Source organism: Dipodomys ordii, unplaced genomic scaffold (assembly GCF_000151885.1).
Source record: "Dipodomys ordii isolate 6190 unplaced genomic scaffold, Dord_2.0 Scaffold83, whole genome shotgun sequence".
Lineage (NCBI taxonomy): Eukaryota > Metazoa > Chordata > Mammalia > Rodentia > Heteromyidae > Dipodomys > Dipodomys ordii.
Window position 1 is genome coordinate 3,833,681 of NW_012267299.1, and position 22,962 is coordinate 3,856,642.

The following is a 22,962-nucleotide window of genomic DNA, read 5'->3' on the forward strand; positions in this document are numbered from 1 at the left end:
GAAACTGCATCCGCAACTACTTGGTTCCGCTATCCCTGGAGGCGCCCTAGGCCTTCCTGCTGCGGTGTGGACACGGGCCCCGTGTGTGGGTGAAAGAGACTGCTTTGACCCTGTGGTGCCTCCGCAGCCAGCGAGAAGAAAACGCATTTTTCCACATCTACTGGATCCAGTGACTTCTGTTACCAGCGACATGGCAGTGCCAGGTGAAGACCAGCAGCGGGATCCCTGCTTTCCAGCTTAGAAGGAAGCGGGTGGGGTATAGTGGGCTGAGGCTCAGTGGGGAAGGGACAGATTCGTGGCCTTAAAAATCGACAGATTCTGTTGGTTTACCTTTAAAGGTTTACGCTGCAAGTCTAAAGTAAAGAAAGAAACTCTCTTTCCCGACCCCAGCCCGTTCAGCTGCTCAGAATTACAGGGAAAGTCTCCTGTAGACGGACAGTGGATTATAGGCCTAGCGGGGCGCCGAGGGACGAGGACCATTGGCCTTAAGTTTTATGTGGCTTGAAAATAAAATCTGAAGTGGAAACACGTGGTTCTCCCAGGAAGCCGAATGCCTTGTGTTCATACGGAAAGTGCATTCTGGGGTTCCCTCCATTTCTAGTTATTCCTGTTGTGTGGCCGCAGAACTTCAGCTTTGCCCTTCTGGGGCTCAGTTTTCCTATCTGTCAAAGAAGGCGCTTTGTTGAGTTCTATGTAAGGTCCTTTCTAGGCCCAGTTTCTGTATCCAAACTCTGAGGACTAAGTTCCCAAAGATGTCCTCTTTAGGGATTCAGTTTCCTAGGAAATTCAGGTAGGATTGGGCACCTCTTAAGTTGGCTTTCCCACCATGTATCTGCAGGACACTGTTTACACCCCAGCATGAGGATGCAAAGTGCCCTTTACTGTAGAAAAGATTCTGAAAAGTATTGTTTCAGAAACGCTTTGTTTAAACCTGCCTCTCCCCGCATAGTTTGACCAGTTTCTTTGATCCTTGGCAGCTTTTCTGAATCTTAATTTTACAGGCAGTTTTTAAGGGAAGAATTTTGTGCAGTTTGAGCACATCTGAAACTGAGAGAAGTATGCATTCTTTATTAAGTTCTTTCTGTGTGCCAGGCACCATCCTAGGTAGACATAATTGCTCTTCACACAAAACTTCCAGTTTAGCAGTGAACAGAGAGACATGGAGCTAGTGTCCCAGCAAGGAAAATTCAAGGTGTTGGGGAGCAGATAGTAAAACATCTAACAGGGTATAGAAGGGACCATCAGCACTTAAGAGACCAAAAGAATTGTGGGAAAGATGAGTACTTATAGGGGAGATTGCAATCAGAGGTAGAGGAAGAAGAGAATATGTTTGCTATGGATAATACTCCACTTGCAAATGTAGGAAAGTGAGTAATTAAAGAGCTAATAACTGACCCTAGATAGTATAGCAGAGATTTTTTTTAATTTTATTTTATTTTATTTGTGAACATACTGTACAGAGGGGTTACAATTACATGGGCAGGATAATGCATACATTTCTTACCAAGCATTGCAGCCTCCTCCTTTGTTTACCCTTCACATCCCTTCCCAGCCCCCCCCCTTCCCCCCCCCAATCTTCCCCCCCCCCCACCGACGCTGTAAAGCTCATTTTCGACATGACAACTTGTACTTCTCATTGTTGCAACCGGTTCACCTGTATCCTTAAATGACTTGTTTTTCCCCATCTCCTCCACAAGTTATACTGACATCAAATATAGTGAAAGCAGGGATTATACTATGGGGGAGGGACATACAAAGCAACAAAGAAATAATCTTATAAATGCGTTAGAAACACATGCATGAAAGAAAAAAACATTAAAATACATATCTAAGGGTTCATTTTTCTAACATCACATTATCTGACCTTTTCCGCTTGACCCATACATATATTAGATATTGCAAATAAGGGAAACCATGGAACCTATGTTTCTTTGGGCCTGGCTTACTTCACTTAATATAATTTTTTCCAAGTTTTTCCATTTCCTAACAAATGGGGCAATGTCATTCTTTCTGATGGAGGCATAGAATTCCATTGTGTATATATACCACATTTGCTTGATCCATTCATCTACTGAGGGGCATCTGGGTTGGTTCCATATCTTAGCTATGGTAAATAATGCTGCAATAAACATAGTCGTGCTGGTAGCTTTAGTGTGGTCTTGTTTGTAAACATTTGGGTGAATGCCCAAAAGTGGGATTGCTGGGTCATAGGGGAGCTCTATGTGAAGTCTTTTGAGGAACCTCCATACTGTTTTCCAAAGTGGTTGAACAAGTTTACATTCCCACCAACAATGAAGTAAGGTTCCCTTCTGTCCACATCCCCTCCAGCATCTGTTGTTGTTAGAGTTCTTGATTTTTGCCATTCTAACTGGAGTGAGGTGGTATCTCAATGTTGTTTTGATTTGCATTTCTTTTATGGCTAGGGAAGTTGAGCATTTCTTCATGTGTCTATTGGCCATCCTTCTTTGTTGTTGTTTCTTTGAGGATTTGTTGTTGGGGGATTTAATTTTTTGAGTTCCAAGTATATTTTAGATATGAGACCCTTGTCCATTATATGGCTAGTGAAGATCTTCTCCCAATCCGTGGGCTTTCTATTGATCTTGCTAGCTATGTCCTTTGCCATGCAGAAGCTCTGCAACTTTATGCAATCCCATTTGTCCAACCTTTCTTTGATTTGTTGTGTTTCCGGGTCTCTATTCAGAAAATTTCGGCCTGAGTCAAGGAGACCTAGGGTTTCTCCTATTCCATCCTGTAATGTTTTCAGAGTGTGGCGTATAGCAAAGATTTCAATGATCTTCTTTCACTTTTTTCAACCTTGCTGTGAGAAACATACTAATGTTCCCATTTCACAGATGAAGAAACTGGGGGACAGAAAAGTCAAATAACTTACCTATTTTGAGCTTTGAGTGACAAGTCATTTGGGCTCCTCTATACCATATGTGTGAATTCATTTTGCCTCAATATTGTATAACTTAACATAAATAACAGATATCATGGAGAATAGGAAGCCACTTAGGGGTTTTCATGCAGATGCACACTTTGGATAAATAATTCTGGTTATAGTGTAGTCTGGAGGAAAGTTCATTAATTAGGAGTAGTTTGGTGAGCTATGATGGTGTCTAGCTTAGCTTTGATCTGAGAGAAGCAAATACGTTCGAGATGTATTTTTGATGATAGGATCACTAGAAATGGTTGATTGATTCTATGAAGATGGGAAAAATGGAAATGTAATTAACCTAGGTCTCACTGTTAGTTGGGTTAGGACTAATTGCTGATAACTCAAAGCACAGTTTAGAAGGAAGATGACTTTACTTTGGAGCATGACACTAGTATAACACAAGAATAGAAATATCTGATAGTCTGAGATACAATCTGTCTCTTAGGAAAGAAATCAGTGTCAAAGTCCATGATGTGGGTATCAGCTATACATGTAATGATTAAAGCTATGGAGTAGATGACTTTGCTCAGGTATAGAGTGTAGATTATGAAGGGAAGATCTATGACAAGTCTAGAGACAAACCTGGATAGATTGTCTAGGTATTCTCATAGGCCAAATCACCTGTGTTGATCTTAGCATCACACAAGTTGACCCTTTATTGAGAAAGTTTTGTGACTACCTGTGTAGTATGGGCATGCAAAAGGATACAACCTTGAAAACTTCAGTAATGGAGATGTGTAATTGCAGAAGTAGGGCTAAAGTAGTTTCTTCAAAATGTTCTTTGAAATTCCCAGAAACTAGGCTACAGATATGTACCTTTCAATTCAAAATAACACTTTGAAGTCTATAGATAAACTGTTTTAACTTAGCAAAAATTGAGACAATAAGCATGACAGGCACTATACAAGTACAATGCAAGTGCCTTAGGAAATACAGATAGAAAATGTTAAGGTAATTTCTTGAATGATCGATCCAGACTGTGTATTAAAGAAAATAGGGCTCCTTTGAAACCTTTAGACGAGATCATCAAAGAGGACAAGTATTATGCTGTGTTCTTTTATTTTAGGTATAAAGGATTCAGCTAGGCATTTCTTGGAGGTAGTTCTGCTAGTGATTATTACAAAGTGTGACTATAAGATAATAAGGCTGCTTTCCACATACCACAGAAGAAAACTGACCTAGTCTGTTGGATGTTCACGTGCTTCAGCTGTTTTTTCTTAGCATTGTATGGTAAGCTTAAATCATTATGTAGATAACAATAGCATATTATAGACCCTTAGAGAAATCTCAGGAGCTTTGTTGTTATTAGAGAAATGGCAGTTGAACATAGGACTCAGTGAAACTTGCTTTGCCCATTTACAGTTGTTGAAATTAGCTCAGGTGTTGAAATCTTGTGAGTTACTCGCTAGGAAGACTTGGCCTGGGATAAGTGGCAATGTATGTTACTGGTGTAGTTGGCACAAAGCTCTAATTTTTGGTGGTGAGTTTTTGTTTGTATTTTGTTTTAATTGTGGGGGGAATGTCTTTTATCTTTCTGTGAAGTCTTTAGAGCCAAGTTAGGAAATCACCAATCGCTAACTGAACATTTCTGTCTGATTACCACAATGAAAGATTCTTAAAAACATCACTGTAGCATCTCAGAATGGATAGAATTCCAAATTACACTATAATTGCTTTTTCTTTATAAACTATACCATTGGTAATTTATTCTCCAATTCATGTTGTGTTTTTGTGGGGGGGTTTTTTGGGGGGGAGCATCTCAGAATACATAGAATTCCAAATTACACTATAATTGCTTTTTCTTTATAAACTATACCATCGGTAATTTATTCTCCAATTCATGTTGTGTTTCTGTGGGGGGGGGGGGTGGAGGGGAGGATGGGTGGTTGTTTTGTTTTGTTTTTTGCCAGTCCTAGGGCTTGAAATCAGGGCCTGAGTGCTATCCCTGAGCCTCTTTGTGTTTAAGGCTAGCACTCTACCATTTGAGCCACAGAACCACTTCCAGCTTTTTTGGGTAGTTTTTTGGAGAAGAGGCTCACAGGGACTTTTTTGTCTGAGCTAGCTTCAACCTGTGGTCCTCAGATCTCAGATGCCTTAGTAGCTAGAATTACAGGCATGAGCCACCCATACCCAGTTTATGTTGTAACAGTAATTTTCAAAACCATATATCCTATCATTTGTAGGATTTTATTTTAAATCCATATCTGTGAGTTTTGTAAAATTCTCTTTAAGCCACTTAGTTTTTCAGAGGATTGGTTTCCTTGTTTCCGTAATGAAGGGATCGATGGCTTAGATTTCTTCAGCTTCTAAAGTATCAAAATGCCAGTTCCCCCTCTCTTCAAGAATGAAGCAGGATTGTGTGACAGTGGCTCTTAAAATCCTAGCTATTCAAGAGGCTAAGATCTGAGGATCGTGGTTAAAGACAGCCTGAGCAGGAAAATCTATGACTTATCTCCAGTTACCCAACAAAAAGCTAAAAGTGAAGCTGTGGCTCAAGTAGTAAAGTGTTAACCATGAGCAAATAGCTCAGAGACAGCACCTAGGCCCTAAGTTCAAACCCCAGGACCAGCACAAAAAAAGAATAAAGTGCATATTCCTGAAGATGGCCTAATCACCTTTTCTATCTTTTCCTTCCACCACTCTTGCACATTCTCTAATGTTGTGAAAATCTGTGGTTTTTGGTTGTTGTTGTCATCCCTTTTTATTACACTTGCCTACATTTCCCTGTCTTTCATCTTAAAGTCTTGTCTGTCATTTCTTCATATTTATTAACAGAACCAGTGTCCTTATGACACCTGCATATTTTCTCATATTTACAGCCATGAGTACATTATTCTAGACAGCATAGTATAGTGTAGCTTCCTTTAATGAGGGATTTTATCATCTCTATGACTACTCCAAATCCCAATTCAGAATTGCATCCATAACAGGTAAATAATAAGTAAGCAGATTTATCTGGTCAGCAGTATTGATTTTTCTTTAGTTCACAAATTAAATTTCTTTGTTATCTTAAACCCGTACCTGTACAGCATCTTTTCTTCATAGATCATTTTATGAGACGAGTGGATAAAAGTTTTATGCATTTACTTAAATATTATCTTTCTCATGCCAATAGTTAAAGCAACTCTTCGTTTTGTTTACTTTTATCCCTCTCTTGAAGGCCAGATGATTTTGAGGGTTAATTTTATATGTACAATTAAGACATCTCCTGTTTTAAAATATTTTGGTTGCTAGATGCCTATGCCCGATGTGTAATCCTAGCTGCTTAGTAGGCTGAGATCTAAGGATCACAGTTTAAAATTAGCTATAGCACAAGTCTGTGAGACTCCTATTTCCAATGAACCAGCAAAAAGCCAGAGGTAGAGGTGTGATTCAAGGGGTATAGCAAAGAAGTTAAAGGAGAGTAGACTGGCTGCGAGTTTAAGCCCCAGTACACTTTCTTTCTTTCTTTCTTTCTTTCTTTCCTTCCTTCTCTCTTTCTCTCACATACAAATAATACATAAATAAATAAAAATGTGTCTTTGAGATCATTACATTTCATTTAAGATGATCTTCGTTCCTTAATTCCAAAATTTGTCAGACTTCTATTTAAATTTTAATTATCTCCACTCTTATAAACTGTGTCGCCATGAATGACTTCATTTGTAAGTCAGTATGCATTTGTAAAAGTAAGTTGAGAGGGTTAATTCACAGGTGTGGAATTGCTGGTTGAAGGCAGTGTGTAAATTTACAGTCCTGATAGATTACACCGGTTTGCTTTCCGTGGGATAGTTCAGTGATAATTTACACTCTTGGCAGTGGCAGCAGTATCCTTACCCAAGCGCCCTCTTCAACTTTTTCAATCTTTCCTATCATGAGAAGTGAAAATGGAATCCTACTACAATTTTAATGGCTACTTCACTTATTATAAATAAAGCTGAGTGTTTCAGAGTCACTTCTACTTCCTTTTCTGTGAACTTTCTGTCCACAAATTAATGGTTTGCTGGGTTTTACACAGTAGGAATAATTAACCTATGTTAGTATTGTGAGATGCACATATTTTTTTCACAAAATTTAAAGTGCCTTTTTAGTTTGGTTTTGATAAGGTTTACATTTAGGGTTTTTTTCTTATAGTGACAAAATTTATTACTTTCTAATGGTGTTTAGATTGTAGGTCACAATTGAAAGAACTTTGAAGCAAGAATTGGAGAGAGGCTATGAATTACCGTTACAAACTTCTATAAAGGAGAGGAATTGACACCATTAGGTATCTTGGCTGAGTAAGGGTTTCATAGGACAATTTTCTGATTTATTTTGACCAAGGATTTTGAGTTCTGGCGGACTTAATCAGAAAAGGAAAAACAGGGAGAAAATCCTGGAAAATAATGCTCACAAAATAGACAAAGCCAAGGAAACTGTAAGAGTGGCATCATTATCCCTAGCACTGGTCCTCAAAACAGAATAAACTACCCCTTTCACTGTGCCAGTTCTCTCAGATTGAGGCTGTTATTTGCCTGAGATTAAATCGCAGAAAGAAGCATTCAGGTGGTCACAGAAATTAAAGACAACTGATGCTGTGATCTTAATTTAACTAACGGCTAGTGAGGAAATAGCTAATAGGCAGTTATATTATAAATAATGGTCTTTGTTATATATTTTTATATAAAAGTTTCAACTGTGTTAAAAAAAATAAGATGGCCTGACTTGAAGATGTTTCATATTTTATTTCCTTTAAAAGTATGATTTACTTGAATGATTCGTATCAGTGGTTTTTTTGTGTGTCATAAATGTACTTAATACATGCTGAGATGAGATTGTTTCAAGTCTATCTGTTACAACATTCTTAGTCTGTTGCAGGGACTATAATTGTGCATTTAGCACAGGTTTGTGCAGCATTATTCTGCATCTCTGGTTTCTATGGAAACACACAACATTGACCCGAATTCTCTGAGCTTTTTTTTTTCTCTTCAATATGCGGTTGATTTCATAATGAAAAAGCCTCAGATAGTATGAATCCAGCTTTATTCCAGTCATGGTTTTCCTATAATGTGGCATATGCATCCTTATACTAGGCAGTAATGTCCAGTTTATGGAGACAAAGGGATTGGGCCATAGTGCTCAAAAAGTTTATACTTAATAAAAAGTGACATGGTTTTTTGCACATGTTAAATGATTTTTTTTCTTAAAAAAAAGTCATTAAATACCATGTCAAATTTGACACTTTACCTTTAAAAGACTGGAGGGTACTGATGAAGTTCTTCTTAGAAGTGCTCAGCCTGTGAGCTGAGTGGGACAGAGATGATGTGAAATCAATGGAAAGTTCGATCACCACTTGTGGATGAGCACTGCTGCCCATGATCCTGAAATGACCTGAGGTCTTGAAGTCTTCTAAGTGCAGTGCTTGCGTCTTGTATATTCCTAGCAGCTCAGATCAACCCACTGATTTTCATGGAGGAAAGTCACATTTTTATGTCTAAATTGTTCCCAAATATGTTGGTTATGTTTTTACATTTACATTTTAAAAACAAGCATTCTAGCAAAACTGATTTTACTAGAGCAATTCAATATTTGAGAGAAAAATGTAAATTAGGAAAAATAACCATTATATTAACCTCATAATATTAAGTAAATAATTTTGGAGGGATTTTTTCTTACAAATTAGTACTATTTTCTGTTCACACTTAGCCATTTTAATATATATGTTACACTGAGATAGTATCTCCACTTGAATGGTTTAGAACTTAGATGCCCGTCAGCAAGAAAATGGAATAAGACTGAACTGAGCTTTATTGAACTCACTATTGGAGGTCACTTGGAGGTTTAAATAAATTTTAACTGTGTGTTATTCAGTCATATAAAATAATATTACTAAGATAACTGCTCAATATAGATGATCCTTTAAAACATTCTGCTAAGTAAAATCAGACTCAAAGATAGTGTAATTTCTCCATGTATATGGAAAATTCTTTTTATATTTTTTATTGTGTTAGTAAAGTTGAGGTACAAAGGGCTTTCAATTGCATAAGTCAGGTAATGAATACATTTCTTTTTCAATAATATCACCTCTTTCTTCATTTTCTCCCAGTTTTTCCCTCCTGACCACTCCCACAAGTTATATATCTCATTTTCAACATAGTGTCTAGTGAGTATCACTGCTACATTTGTTTATGCTTTGTCTTAACATTTCTGTGCTCTACCTTACCCTCCCCCAAACAGATAAACTTACATAAAAAACCAAAGGTACAGAAAACAAAAATAGTGACAAAGGAGAAAAGATGCAAAAAAAAAAAAAAAGAAAGAAAGAAAGAAAGAAAACCTCTTGTTTCCATTTCTTGGAGTTCATTTTGATAACTAGCTATGTGCATATGATCATAAAAATGATGTTTATCATTGATGTTTATCAAAATGAACTCCAAGAAATGGAAAATTCTTTTTTTTTTTGGAAAATTCTTAAAAACAGAATAGAGATAGCCAGGGACTAAAGAGAAGAGAAGAGAGAACTTGTCTAATGGGTACAGTTAATGCTTGCAATGAGGTAAATCTTTTAGAAATAGGAAATGGTTGAATGCTTGTGCAACACTGTGAATATATTTTTATTCTACTGAATTGCAACACTGAATGGTTATGATGGCAAATTTTATGTTGTATATATTACTGCCATTTAAAAGTCAGTTTTAATTTATTTCTAGTACTTAAACTTTCAGTATTGCCTCATATACTACTAAGTGCACAGAAAAACTACAAATATTTGTAAACAGTTATCAAAATTAGGCACATGAGTAGTTTGTTTTGCTGAAATTTGTGGTTGAAGTTAGATGCTTCTTATAATATCTAAGCATTGCAGCCACTGTTCTGTAATTTCACTGGCAAAGTGCTTACTTAGTATATAATAGAGGCCCATGATTTGATCCTAGGCACCACACATACACACAAACAGATACACACACACATGTGCACATGTGTGCACACAACACATACACAAAGAAGGAAAAATATATTATTTTTAATTTCTCATTTATGAATAGTAGATTAACAGTTTTCACATTTGAATAACAAATATTTTTCCTTACTGTTGTAGAATTCCTGAAATGTTCTTGACTCTAATATTGAGGGGGTAACACTGTTGCACAAGAAATACTCATTACCTTATTTATGTAACTGTAACCCCTCTGTACATCACCTTTACAATAAAATAAAATAAATTTTAAAAATAAAAACAAATTTAAGTATCCCTCAAGTGATTTGAATAAATTCAGTCTGAATAAATTGATTTCTAAGAGTCAGAATAATTGAGTAGTATTACTATAATGTATCAGAGATCATTTTTTTTCTATTCAAGAAAGTTTTACAAACAAACATTTCTAATTTCATGTGATAAAATCTTTATGCATCTCAGAAGACTCATCCAATTTTTTTTTCAGGTTGCAACAAGGATAATGTCAGAGCTGGCTGTAAAAAATGTGGCTACCGTAAGTACACATTGTCTATAAAGTTTGTGAATTCTAAAAAAAACAAAAAAAATCATTCTACTTTCTTTTATTTATAATGAGTCCCTTTCAACCAACTCTGTTTATTTATGTGTTTGTTTGTGCATACCAGTCTTCTAGCTTCAATTCAGCCTGGCACTGTCCATGGTTTGTTTGTTTTTTTCCTCAAGGCTGTGCTCTACCACTTGAGCCACAATGCTGCCTCAGGCTTATTATTTTTATTTATTTATTTATCTGGCCAACACTGAGTTTATACTAATAATTTGATCTCTCTATATATAACGTATTTGTTATTGTAAAACTGTTTAGGGGGACTAAGAAGGGATAGAAGAGAATGTTAAGGAGTAACCAATAGCAAAATATATTTCATCTGGGAATGCAAATGGGAAAACAAAACTTACTGACTGTTGAATAATCCAAGGTTAGGAGGACTGGGCAAAGTGAGGCGTTCAATTTGATTACATTAAAGATATATTAAAGTATATACATGTTTGAAATACCATACAGAACAATTGTCATATACTTAAAAAAAATGTCAAGAAGAGTAGTACCAAGAGGGAGTGGGAGAACAGAGGTGGTGAAGGAAAGTTCATGTGGTTGGAATACTTTCTGTACATGTCTAAAAATTGAACAATGAAATTTATTGAGATTGGTTTCAAAAGGAGGAGAGTGGGTGAATGTGATCAAACTACAGTGTATGCATATCTGGACATGTCAGAATTAAACCCTCTTGTACAACTAATTGATGCTAATTTTTTTTAAAAAAAAGACTCAATAGACTTCTTAATACTTTGAAGAAGCCCCACCACTAGTCAGTCCTACAGATGGGAGGATGTAGGAGAGGCTGAAGTTCATTTCAGTTACCCCTAAACTACAAGGTTCAGAGAGTATCTTGTTTGTGAAGGTTTCGAAGTCTACGAGTTTGGTGATATGGGACCCTATGTTTCATGGACTTCAGTCTATTTTGAGTTACCTTTTGCATGTATCCACCTTTCAATCTTCTGTATGTAGAGAACCAATGTCCCTCAACTATCTGTTGAAGAAGTTAGTCTTTTTCAATTGAGAGGTCTTCACACTCTTGTCCACATTAGATTGAATACTACTGATATTTAGCTTTTCTCAAAGAAATGATAGTATCATATGATACAATTTCATAGGATTCATAACAGTTAGAGCAGTGGGAGTGGAACAATTTTTACTTTAATACTTGGACAAGAACAATTAAGTAAAAAGATGAAAAATTAATTATCTCAAATGTGTTTACTAATAGCTCAATATGTATAACAAAAACTGAATTATAAGGAAAAGTAGATAAATCAATAACATATTCTAAGTACCTCTGTCAAGTATTTAAACAACAAAATATACATTACCATTCTCAGCAAATAGTGTATATCCTTATGAAATGCTTACCAACTCTCCCCTAAATTCACTATATACCAAGCCACAAAAGGAATCTTATCAGTCACCAGAGCGTACATACTAATTGTATTCTCAGATAACAGTGTAATAAATTTTGAATTCAACAATAAGAATAAGATCTGAAAATTCTATGTTTGGAAACAAAAAGCATTTGTAAAACTTATAAATGATGCATTTGGAAGGATTTTACAGACTAGCTGACTGAGTCCTTCTGCTCTACTGAGATGGAAACTCCTCCAGCTACTTCAGCCCTTGGCAGTTATTTGCTACAGAAGCAGTAGATGACTCTGAGCTCCAGGCCTTTAACAGAAAGACAAATTCTATGCCTTGGGGATAGTTGTAGGCTTTGACAGCCATGGCTGCAGCACATGGTTGCAGGCATTAAGGCTCAAGCTGAAGCCCCACTGTTACTACTTTCTAAGACTCTGGCATGAGACTTCTCAGTTGCTGATCTTGGCCAGCATGTCAGTTTCGCTGTCAGCACGCTTGTGTTTGTTCCTGTCAGTTCTTCCCTCAGGTACTTATGACTGTCCTACCCACGTGGATAAGTTATAAGTATTGGTTATATTCTTTTCTGTATGTGTTGGTGTTGTATTCTATTTCTTATCAAGCTTTTTTATTAGCATGAATTAGTTGTACAGACATAGTGTCTTTATATTCCTATACATGCATACCATGTGCCCATTAGCTCTCCCTCTCCATCACACTCCAATATATATCATTCCCTCTTAAAATAATTTCAACAGTTTTCATTGTTCTACTTTCATACATGCATATAAAGTACTTCAAACATATTTATCCTCATTCATCTTCCCCTTTTGCTTTGCCTCTTCCCACTGATACCTGCCCATGGTAGAGTTGATTTTACTTTGTTATTCATTTTTTAATACTATGAGTGTACTACAGGATTCACCATGACATTTCACATGTGCATGTATTATATTTTAATCAGGTTAGTCTCCTATATTGCTCTCTAGATTTTTTTAAAATTATAATAGTAATGTATTTTTAGAAGGGGAAAATATAATTCATATTCTGAAATGTATAAGTACTCCCCAAAATATTTATTGAATTAGAAGTTTCAGGAAGAAATTCTCTTGTAGTACTGTGTTTGGGGGGGATATATATATGTGTATATATATATATATTAAAAGTAACCAACTCTTTAAAAGTTAAAACTTTAACTCTTGAAATGAATTGTTTTCTGCTATTCAAAAAAAATACAAAGTGAATCTATAGTTATGTCATTCTATTTTTTTAAATTCAGCTGGTCATCTGACCTTTGAATGCCGCAATTTTCTTCGAGTAGACCCCAAACGGGACATAGTGCTCGATGTCAGCAGTACAAGCAGTGAAGACAGTGATGAAGAGAATGAAGAACTAAATAAATTGCAAGCATTACAAGAGAAAAGTGAGCAATATGTTTTTTTACTCCATTTGCTAAACATATTTCTAAATGTTCCACTTTTTAATCTTATTTTTATATTGCATTTATCATTAAGATGTCTTTTCTGTTCTGTGTATAAGTTTCTGCACAGGTGAGAAATAGGCTGTAATAGACCAAGTAATTTGCCTAAGATCAAACACTGCTCAGCAGCAGGCCAACTGTTTCAGATTCCATAGACCATGTTTCTTTCCTGCCTCCCATTGTATCTGGATTTTGATAGACCAAAGATTAGATTGTCAAGTCACAATAACCAGCAATCTTACCTAGTACCAAGCACTTTCTATCCACTTCAAGACCAATTGGTCAATTTAACAGATGTTCCTACATTATTTTAAACATATACAAAAAAAGATCAGTCATGAAACATTTCTATTTTATGCCACATCTTGTGTATAAAATGGCTTATTCTTGCAATGGGATCAAATTTGGTGCTATAATTTTATAAACTACATAATTCCATATATTTCATATGGAGGTTTCTCACAGAAGTAAAATAAAACCTATTTGTTTGTTTGTTTGTTTTTGTCGGTCCTGGGGCTTGAACTCTGGGCCTGGGCGCTGTCCCTCAACTCTTCAGCTCAAGGCAAGCGCTCTACCACTTGAGCTACAGCGCCACTTCCATAAAACCTATTTGAATACAGCTTCAGGTATGGGATGAGAGACTTTTAACAGTTAAGCTCCATTTTATTTTAGTTGATCAGAAAACATTAAACAATGAACTTAAAAAAATGTTTATTTTCCATATTAGTTCCAATTAAGAAGAAATCAAATATCAGGTACTGGGACAAGTTGAAAACAAAGAAGAAAGAAAGGGTCTCAAAGACAGCAAATGAAAATCATGTTATTTATGATAATTCAGTTGGTTGAATTCATACATGTACTTTTGCTTCTGTTATGCCTTGGTTATAAAGGATTCCCCCAAAAGCTCAAACGTTGCAGGTTTGATTCCCAGTTTATCTGTGTTCACTAGGGGCTTTGGAGAAGTGAGTGGATCATAAGGACTCTGATTTCATCAATGGATTTACCCACTGATAGATTCAAAATACGAATAGGTAATAGGAAAGGAGCTGTGGAATGTAGGGCCTGATCCTGATCTGAGAAAGTGGATCACTAGGAGAATATTCTTCAGGACTACCCATATCTCATCCTAGGCTTCTGTTCTGTCTGCTCTACAAAATGTTCCATCACTGCCTTCTCCATGATATTTTGCCTTGCCATGGCCCAGAAACAATAATGCCACCAGTGGACTAAAACTTCCAAAACCATAATTCACAATAAATCCATCCTCCTTCTAAAATGTTTCTCAGGTATTTGTTAACTGCCAAAAAGTCTGATTAACACAACTCTCTACTGCAATATCACTAAAATGACAGTAAACAAGAGCAAAATAATAATTTCTTGTTATTGTTAAAAGCATAAAACATTAAGATCAGAAACAATGGCAGTAAAATTGTAGAAACAGAAAAGGAGATTGATTAGTGATAATTCTTTGCACAATCCTTTGGCCTTGCTAGTTTACCATTAAAGTCTAGTGTTGTAAGCATCACTTGCTTAGTGCTTCCAGTCAATATTTTGGGCAATCAAGAGTTACATTTTTTAAAGAGAAGAATCACATATGAAACCTGGGCACCTGGGCATAGGTCACATAGCAGTGATACATATTGAAAAATCTACCTTGGGCATTTTTGTCATACTGTGAACTATATAACTTGTACTCAGGAAAGCCTATGTGGTAGAGCCTACTACACATGTAGGCTATATGGTAGGACAATTCAGTCCTTCATTGGCTACATCATCATAATGTGGCCCATGACTGTATAGAAACTAGCAAGCAAAAGAGCTCCACTTGAAACATTCAGACTGCATGGAGAAGAAAAAAAAAGACATTCAAGGACAAAAAAGAACTTGTAGACATTAAAAATGACATGAGAAAATTGATTGAGTTGGAATAAAACTGAAGCAAAAAGAGAGAGGGGGAAAAAGATGAATGGAGTATCAGTTTAGGAAATGTTGCATTCAAATGAATCCTAGGAAGAAAAAGGTTTTAGATTAAAAACTTCTACAGTACCAGTTCAGTGATAAAATATAGACCCACACAAAGTCCATATTTTTGAAAGTTCATTTCATAGAAAACAAGAAAAAGTACAATTCAAGCTGTAGAGTTAGGAGTTAAACAGGGGTCATCAATGAAAGGTCAAAATGCTTTATGCTTCATAGCAGCATTAGACATTAGTAAGATATAGGTAATGCCTTTGGATTTTTTGAAGGAAGATTATGTGTGAATTACTATGGTTTTTCCAACAAAAGTAACCAGATGTAAAAATAAAATAGTAGTTCTTTCAAAATTTCAGTATCAAAATAACCTTTAAAGCTTTTTCTCAATGTAGTATCAGGAATAAATATGGAATAAGCTTTAATATAAAGGTGTAGACCAGCCAGGTTCCAGTTGCTCGCATTTGTTATTCTAGCTGCTCAGGAGGCAGAGGACTGGAGGGTCTTGGTTTGAAGCCAGCCTTGGCAGAAAAGTCTGTGTTCAATTGTCCAACAAAATACTGGACTGTAAGCTGTGCCTCAAGTAGCAAGGGTGCCAACCAAAGTGCCAACCAAGAGTGCCACGATCAAAAAAGCTGAGCAAGTGCACAAGGCTCCAAGTTCAAGCCCTGAACTAGCACAGGAGAAAAAAGGGGATTGATAGAAAGGAAGTAGACCAAGATAAAAAATACATGGATTGAAAGTAGAAAAGAATGCAAAGAATAGGAAGGCAATATCTATGATACTGTAGATCATTTCTTGAGTATTTTATTCCTCTTCTACTTTTTTTTTTTTTTACCCAGTACTGAAGTTTGAGTTCAAAGCCCAAGTCAGCTCAGCTTGCTTGCTTTGCTGGGACCCTTACCACTTGAGCCATGCCACTAGTCTGGATTTTTGCTGGTTATTTAGGAGATAGAGTCATGAGAACTTTTCAGTATAGGCTAGCTTGAAATCGCAGTCCTCCAGATCTCAACCTCCTGAGTAGGTAGGGTTATAGGTATGAACCACTGGTTCATGGGAGTGATTTGTCATTGTTGTTTTAATACTATTTTAAGTGGGGTTATTTTCTTGAATACCTTTTATAGATAACTCCTTGTTAGGTACGGATAGGAACACACCTTATTTTTACATGTTGATTTTGTATCTTGCATCTTGACTGAAGTCACTTATTTAAACCAGTTTTTTTTTTCTGAAACTTTCAGAGTTTTTTTCATACAAGATTATGTCATCTGCAAAGAGATATTTTTCTTCTTTCTTTCCAATTTAGATGCCTTTTCTTTCCTAATGGCTCTGATGAGGGCTTTCAGTACTATGCTGAATAGAAAGTATCATGTCATTTTTAATGTCCACAAGTTCTTTACCTTAAAAGAAAAGCTTTGAACTTTCCATCATTATTATGGTGCTAGTTATGGGCTCGTCATATATACCCTTTATCAAAACAACATATATTCCTTTATAATTGACTTGTTCATTTACTGTCAAATGCTTTTTTCTATGCCTGTTGAGATGATTATTTGCTTTATATACCGTTCATTCTGTTGAGATGATTATTTGGTTTATATATCCTTCATTCTGTTCATGTTGTGTAGTATATTCATTGATTTACATAAATGTGACTATCTTTGCATTGCAGAAATAAATCCCACTTGATAGCTGTATGCAATCTTAATATTCTGTTGTATTCCGTTCGGTACCATTTTGTTGGGGATTAATGCATACATGTTTATCATGCATAATGGCCTATAATTTTGTTTTCTTGTGGTGCCTTATTTAGCATTTTAATTAGGGTAATGGTAGCCTTATAAATGAGTTTTGACATTTTCACTTGGCTTAATTATTTGGAAGTATTTGAGAAGAACAGCTTTAGCGCTGCCTTAAATGTGTGATAGAGTTCACTGGAGAAGTCATCTGGTTTTATACTTTTCTATATTGAGAGGGTTTTGATTACTGACCCAATCTCTTTACTTTTTACTAGTTTGCTCATATTTTCCATTTCTTCATGAATCAATTTTAGCAAATTATGTTTCTAGAAATTCATCCCTTTTTTTCTAGGTAGGTCAAAAGCTATTGGAATAGAAATAATCCTTTATAGCCGGTGCCAGTGGCTCACACCTGTAATCCTAGCTACTCAGGAGTCTGAGATCTCAGGATCTCAGTTGAAAGCCATCAGGAAAGTCGTGAGATTCTTTTCTCTAAACACCAGAAAACCGGAAGTGGTGCTGTGGCTCAAGAGGTAAAGCACTCACCTTGAGCTGAAGAGCTCAGGAACAGCACCTAGGCCCAGAGTGCAAATTGCAGGCTAATCTGGACTACATAAGGAGTTCTGTTCTTTAATCTTTTTTTAAAAAGACTTTTCATTTCTTTTCTCCTCTAATCTTTTATTTCCTTCACCTAATGAGGCCGGTCTTTTTGACTGAATTTGTTGGTATTTGGATTTTTCTTTTTGTTCCCAGTTCGTGTGTATGTGTTGTGTGTGCACATTCATGCATGTGTGTTTTATCTGTGATAGAGTTTAAACTCAAGGACTTGTGCATAGTAAGCTTGTATGTTCCTGGTTATCTTACTAATTTTCCGTGTGACTATACCTATTGTGGACAATGGACATTGAATTCCCCTACTATTATACAGCTGCCTCTTTCTTCTTCAGTTCTATTACTAATCGCTTTATCTGTTCTGGCTCTCTGATGTGGAGTGCTGCATGTATAATTATACTTGTTACATGTTCTATTGAATAAGTCATTTGTTATTGTTATTATGACATTTTCTCTTGTGACAGTTTTTGGCTTCAAGTATGATGTAAGTATAATCACTGATGTTCTCATTTGGTTATCATTTGCGTACAGTATGTTTTTCCATCCCTTTGTTTTTAGCCAATTATCCTCAAAGATAAAATGAGCCTCTTGAGTGGCTTATGATTGATTCTTGTCTTTTCATCCATTTGTTCATTCTCTGCCTTTGATTGGGACATTTAGTCCATTTAACATTAAAATTTTGCTAGGAGAACACTTCTGCCATTTTATTCACCATTTTTGTCTGGTGCTTGCTTTTGTTTCTTCCACTCCTCGTTTGTTATTTGATGTTTTTCTGCAGGGTTATATTGATTCCTTTTCTTTTGTGTATCTGTAGTATATATTTTTCTTAGGACTCTTATAAATCATGTACACTCATGTACAAAAAAACTATGCTTTTACTGTTATATATACTTTATTATTCATATCACAATTTATCTCTTTATATTGTATGCTCATTAGCTAATTTATGATTATTTTAATAATTTTGTATTTTAATTTCTGTATTTAAGTAGAACTTGACTTATATACCATTATTATATTAGCAAATACAGTATTGTGTATTTGTCTATGTATTTACCTTGACCAATATGTTTTAGACATTACTTATTGATGTTTCAGTTTCCCCAGTTCTGCCCAGGAATCTGGTCTTACCCGTAGCACTTAACACAGAAGGCTATGAGGTAGGTACTGACATCACTGATGACAAGGAAGATAAACATTTAGTCAGTCGAATGGCAGGCAAAATGCTCACAGCAGCCTGAAAGTGGAATGAATGGTGTTTAATGTTTAATTTGGTCCTGAATAGCATGGAATGCTCTCATCACAAGCTAATAACTAGAAGAAATCAAATACTTGATGTCTCTCTTTGAGTCTGGTCTAGAATTTCTCCCATGGTTAGGGGAAAATAGCACAATTAGGTCCTATTTCAAATGATAACAAATAGGCTGATGATGAGGATGACATTAAGAGCCCACTTCCCCTCTATCAACAAGACAATCTCATTTATACTGAGAATATAATTGTCTCTATCAAACCTAGTGGCCAACAGACAGGTATATAGAAGATCGTTAAACAAAGATAGAAGATATATATAGAAGATCTTAAAACAAAGAAACTCCCTGGAAAAACAGACATGCTGCAAGGAGCTAAACCCTTTCTAAAAGACTACCTTGGCCTTTGGTTTCCTGGACCTGCTCAAAGGGAAGGCAGACAAGCTAGAAGAGTACACTTCTACCCAGCACAGCCCATCCCAGTGCTGTTTTCCATCTGAGCCATACCATCCAGCACTCAAGTTGTCCAGTGGCAACCCCCCTCCAACTATACCACTACGACCACAATGTCACCCCTTGCATACCGATGGAGAGCAGTACTGAAAGAATGTCAAACTGATTTTTTATACCTTTCTTTTTTGTTTGTTTGTTTCAACTGGACATGACTTGGCGCAAACAGCCATTCAATGTATTTACCTGTGCAGTAATCACCCATAGATCTTTCTGAAGCTACCACAGAAGAAGCACCACTTGCTGGTCTGGTGGCCTCTGTTCCACATCTGAGAAGAGTCCTAAGGATGAGTTTCTGCTTTGACTACCTTAAGCTTCTTGAGGTTCACAGTTTTTCCACCCAGAAGAGTTGTTCCCATGATGGACACATCTCCTGAGAAGCTGGAATGACTGGTTAGACCAAAGCTCCCCTACTCTCCTCAGGAAACCTGGCCAGCAAGCGTCCGCTCCTCTAGCTTCAGGAAAACATCTTCTCTCCAATTTCATGTCTCAGCTTAGGATGTTTCATGCATATGTCATTGGGATGAGCAAGCTAGACTGTCTGGGGATAGAACCCAAGAACTCTTAAGGCAGTCAATCTACCACTAAGCTACATCTTAAATACGGATATATTTTGTTTTCTTTTTTGTAATGCTTTCTTCCCTCATTCCACCTTGTCTTTTTCCTTTTGCCTTTTATTTTTCACAATTTAGAAAGCCAATCACTGATAGCATTCAAGAAAGATATGGTCCACTCCAGACCCAGAAAGAAAGGATAACTAAGAACTACAAGGTGTTAAAAAAAAAAATTCCCCAAATTTCAGAAAAATTTTCCTTCATAATACATTGTATCTTTGGTCGGGACTTTTTCCCCCTTATGTCAGTCACATTTCTCTAATCTTTGTATATTAAAAATATGACCATTCACATTGTCTTACACTATAAAAAAAAAAGATGTATCTTTAAAGGTTCTTTTGTTCGGCTTCACTACATTTTCCTATTTTTGTCATCTTCTCTATCTAACAAACAACTAAAATTAACATATTTACACATATAACAAATCAGTATAAATTCATGGTGACCTGATTTTTCCAACTTTCTTTTCCTCCACAGGAATAAATGAAGAAGAAGAAAAGAAAAAAGAGAAAAGCAAAGAGAAAATCAAATTGAAGAAAAAGAGGAAAAGGTATTTTTAACAGCATATTTATAAAAATAAAGTTACAATGTTAGTCCAAAATGATTATAAAATTTTTTATGTATTAATATTCAACAGTTGTAGTTTTATACCAGTAACTAAATTTTTAAATTGGACACATGTCTAAAGTCTTCATGTACAGTTTATTCTCATATAGATGAAGCTGGAACTTAAATAGTACATGTCTACTATTAATAGAATCCGTCAAGCTAAAAATACCTTCAGATTTTTCAGAACCTTTACCAGCTACCTGTGAATTTTACTGTTAACTTTTTAACAACTAACTGACTAATTGATCAAGAGTAGTAAGAATCAATATCTTCTTTGATTAATAACTACAGTTTCATTTGTTTATATGATTATAAATACACACATATTGACATTGCTTAGAGCACTTGGTCATATTTACATCTGGTGTGGACCTAGTTCTCACTAAATTTATAGCTCCTATAATTCAGGTATTATGACTATAGTTTTCATAGAGCATTTAATAGCATGTTTTAATCATAGATAATTTATAAAGTAAAAAGGTTTACTTTTTGTTATTGGGAATTAAATAGTAATGTTTTTAACATAACTGCTAGAATCATAGAACTCAGGGTTTCTGACTGGTTTATTGTTGGATAATTTGTGCTAACACAGCAAGGTGAATTGCTTACAGCAAATGAGATTATTATCTTCCAAATATCTTCAGATATTTTCATTTTATATTAGACCATTTATTCAGATCTCTCTATTTCAAGCCTCTCAGAACTTAGGGCCTGAAACTAAATTAACTTTTCTATGCATGTAGAGATAGTGCCATTTAATACCAGAGCTTAAAATTCTGCCTTAAAAATGAGAATCCAGGAATGAGCAAGCCAAAAATAGACAACTAATAATCATCTAAAAACAAGGAAGAAGCTATAATCAGAATCCAAGGGGTCAAGTCAAACAAGGTATTTAAAACAGGAAATGAGACAAACTTAACAAAAATAGAGCTAAGGCAGAACCACAAGACTAGATGAGAAGATAAGCTTTGCCAATGGTTGAAGTCCCAAGTAGATAGACAGACCAGACAGAGAGCACAGGAGTAAAATGAAGGATAGCTCTGAGTGGAAGTTCAAGACACAGTTCCTTAGACACAGAATCACTTGAAATCTTGTGGTCATATATGATTGCTTTCAGTCTGGGTTTACCTGCTGAAATTTAGGTCAATAAGCTAGCTAAAGACACCTGTGTTATTTTAAGTGAACTCAGTCTCTGACTTGTCACATGTTTTTGTTTTGAGTGTAGTTAGAATGTTAAACACCACTTAACATAAATCTACAAATGACTTTTTCTTTTTTCATTTCTTTCTATTAGCAGTGCAGGAATTCTATTTTTTTCCCATTTCTTGTCAGATTGATATTAGAAAATAAAGTCTGATAAAAAGCCAACCTCACTCATATCTGGAGTAGTTAAAAGAATCCTCTCTGCATCTAGCAGAAATTATTTTGCAATTCAAGTGTTCATTGTATCACTCTGCATGTAAAGAAAGCCCTATGTTAATGTGAAAGATCAAATGAGTTCGAAATGTGCTTTTATTTTGTTAATTTTCAGCTTTTATATGGAAGCACAATTGCAGTCTTTTATATGTGCATATAATTGCATCGTTTGTGGTTCTTGTAAGAAAATATGTTAACAAGTTAGATATACTGTGTATATAATGGAGGTTGAAGAATAGTGCTTTGTTTGTCTTTTAAGATTCTGAAGGGTACTACAGCATGAAAAAAAAATGAAAATCATAGGAAAAGAATTTCATCTTTACTGAATTGAAAATTCACAGTTGAACACAATAGAGGTGGTAGTGTTGTCAAGTTTCTGTGGCCAAGCACCAAAAACTCTGAATTTAGCACCTGAAGTGAAAACAAAGCACATTTTGAGCTTATGCTTATATCCCCTTTTTATTCCAAGAGAAGTTATGTCAGCTAAAATCCCACTTAAAGTTACCTAATCAGTTATAAATTTTCAGTGTATGTTATTGCCCATAGGTCTTATTCCAGTTCCACTGAAGAGGACTCTTCAAAACAAAAGAAACAAAAATGTCAGAAGAAGGAAAAGAAAAAAGAAAAAAAGAACAAATCAAAAAAAGGGAAACATCACAAAAAGGAAAAAAAGAAGAGAAAAAAGGAAAAGCATTCTTCTGCCCCTAATCGTTCTGAATTCAGTAAAAAGTAACTGAAACTGTAACCTAAGTCGTGAAATTTAAAAATTCATTTGCTCTTCCTTGGAACGTATTGTATAATTATGCTTTGCAGTAAATCCCCCGCTTTTCCGTATGTATATTTTTCATATGTAGAACCATCATCCCTCTGGCTTTATGTCAGTCTTGTTACTTAATAGCCATACTTCAGGACATAGATATTTGTACATACAAAACACATTTTTAGTA

The 22,962-nt window shown here is 35.6% G+C and overlaps 1 protein-coding gene across 1 annotated transcript; it reads left to right on the forward strand.

The window, feature by feature from the left end:
- Positions 1-40: 40 nt before the first annotated feature.
- Positions 41-22,962, forward strand: Srek1ip1 (SREK1-interacting protein 1). The gene is made up of 5 exons (XM_013025288.1): positions 41-203; positions 10,339-10,386; positions 13,094-13,237; positions 20,468-20,540; positions 22,562-22,962. The coding sequence occupies exons 1-5, from the start codon at positions 191-193 to the stop codon at positions 22,746-22,748; spliced, it is 465 nt and encodes a 154-aa protein (XP_012880742.1). The 5' UTR covers positions 41-190; the 3' UTR covers positions 22,749-22,962.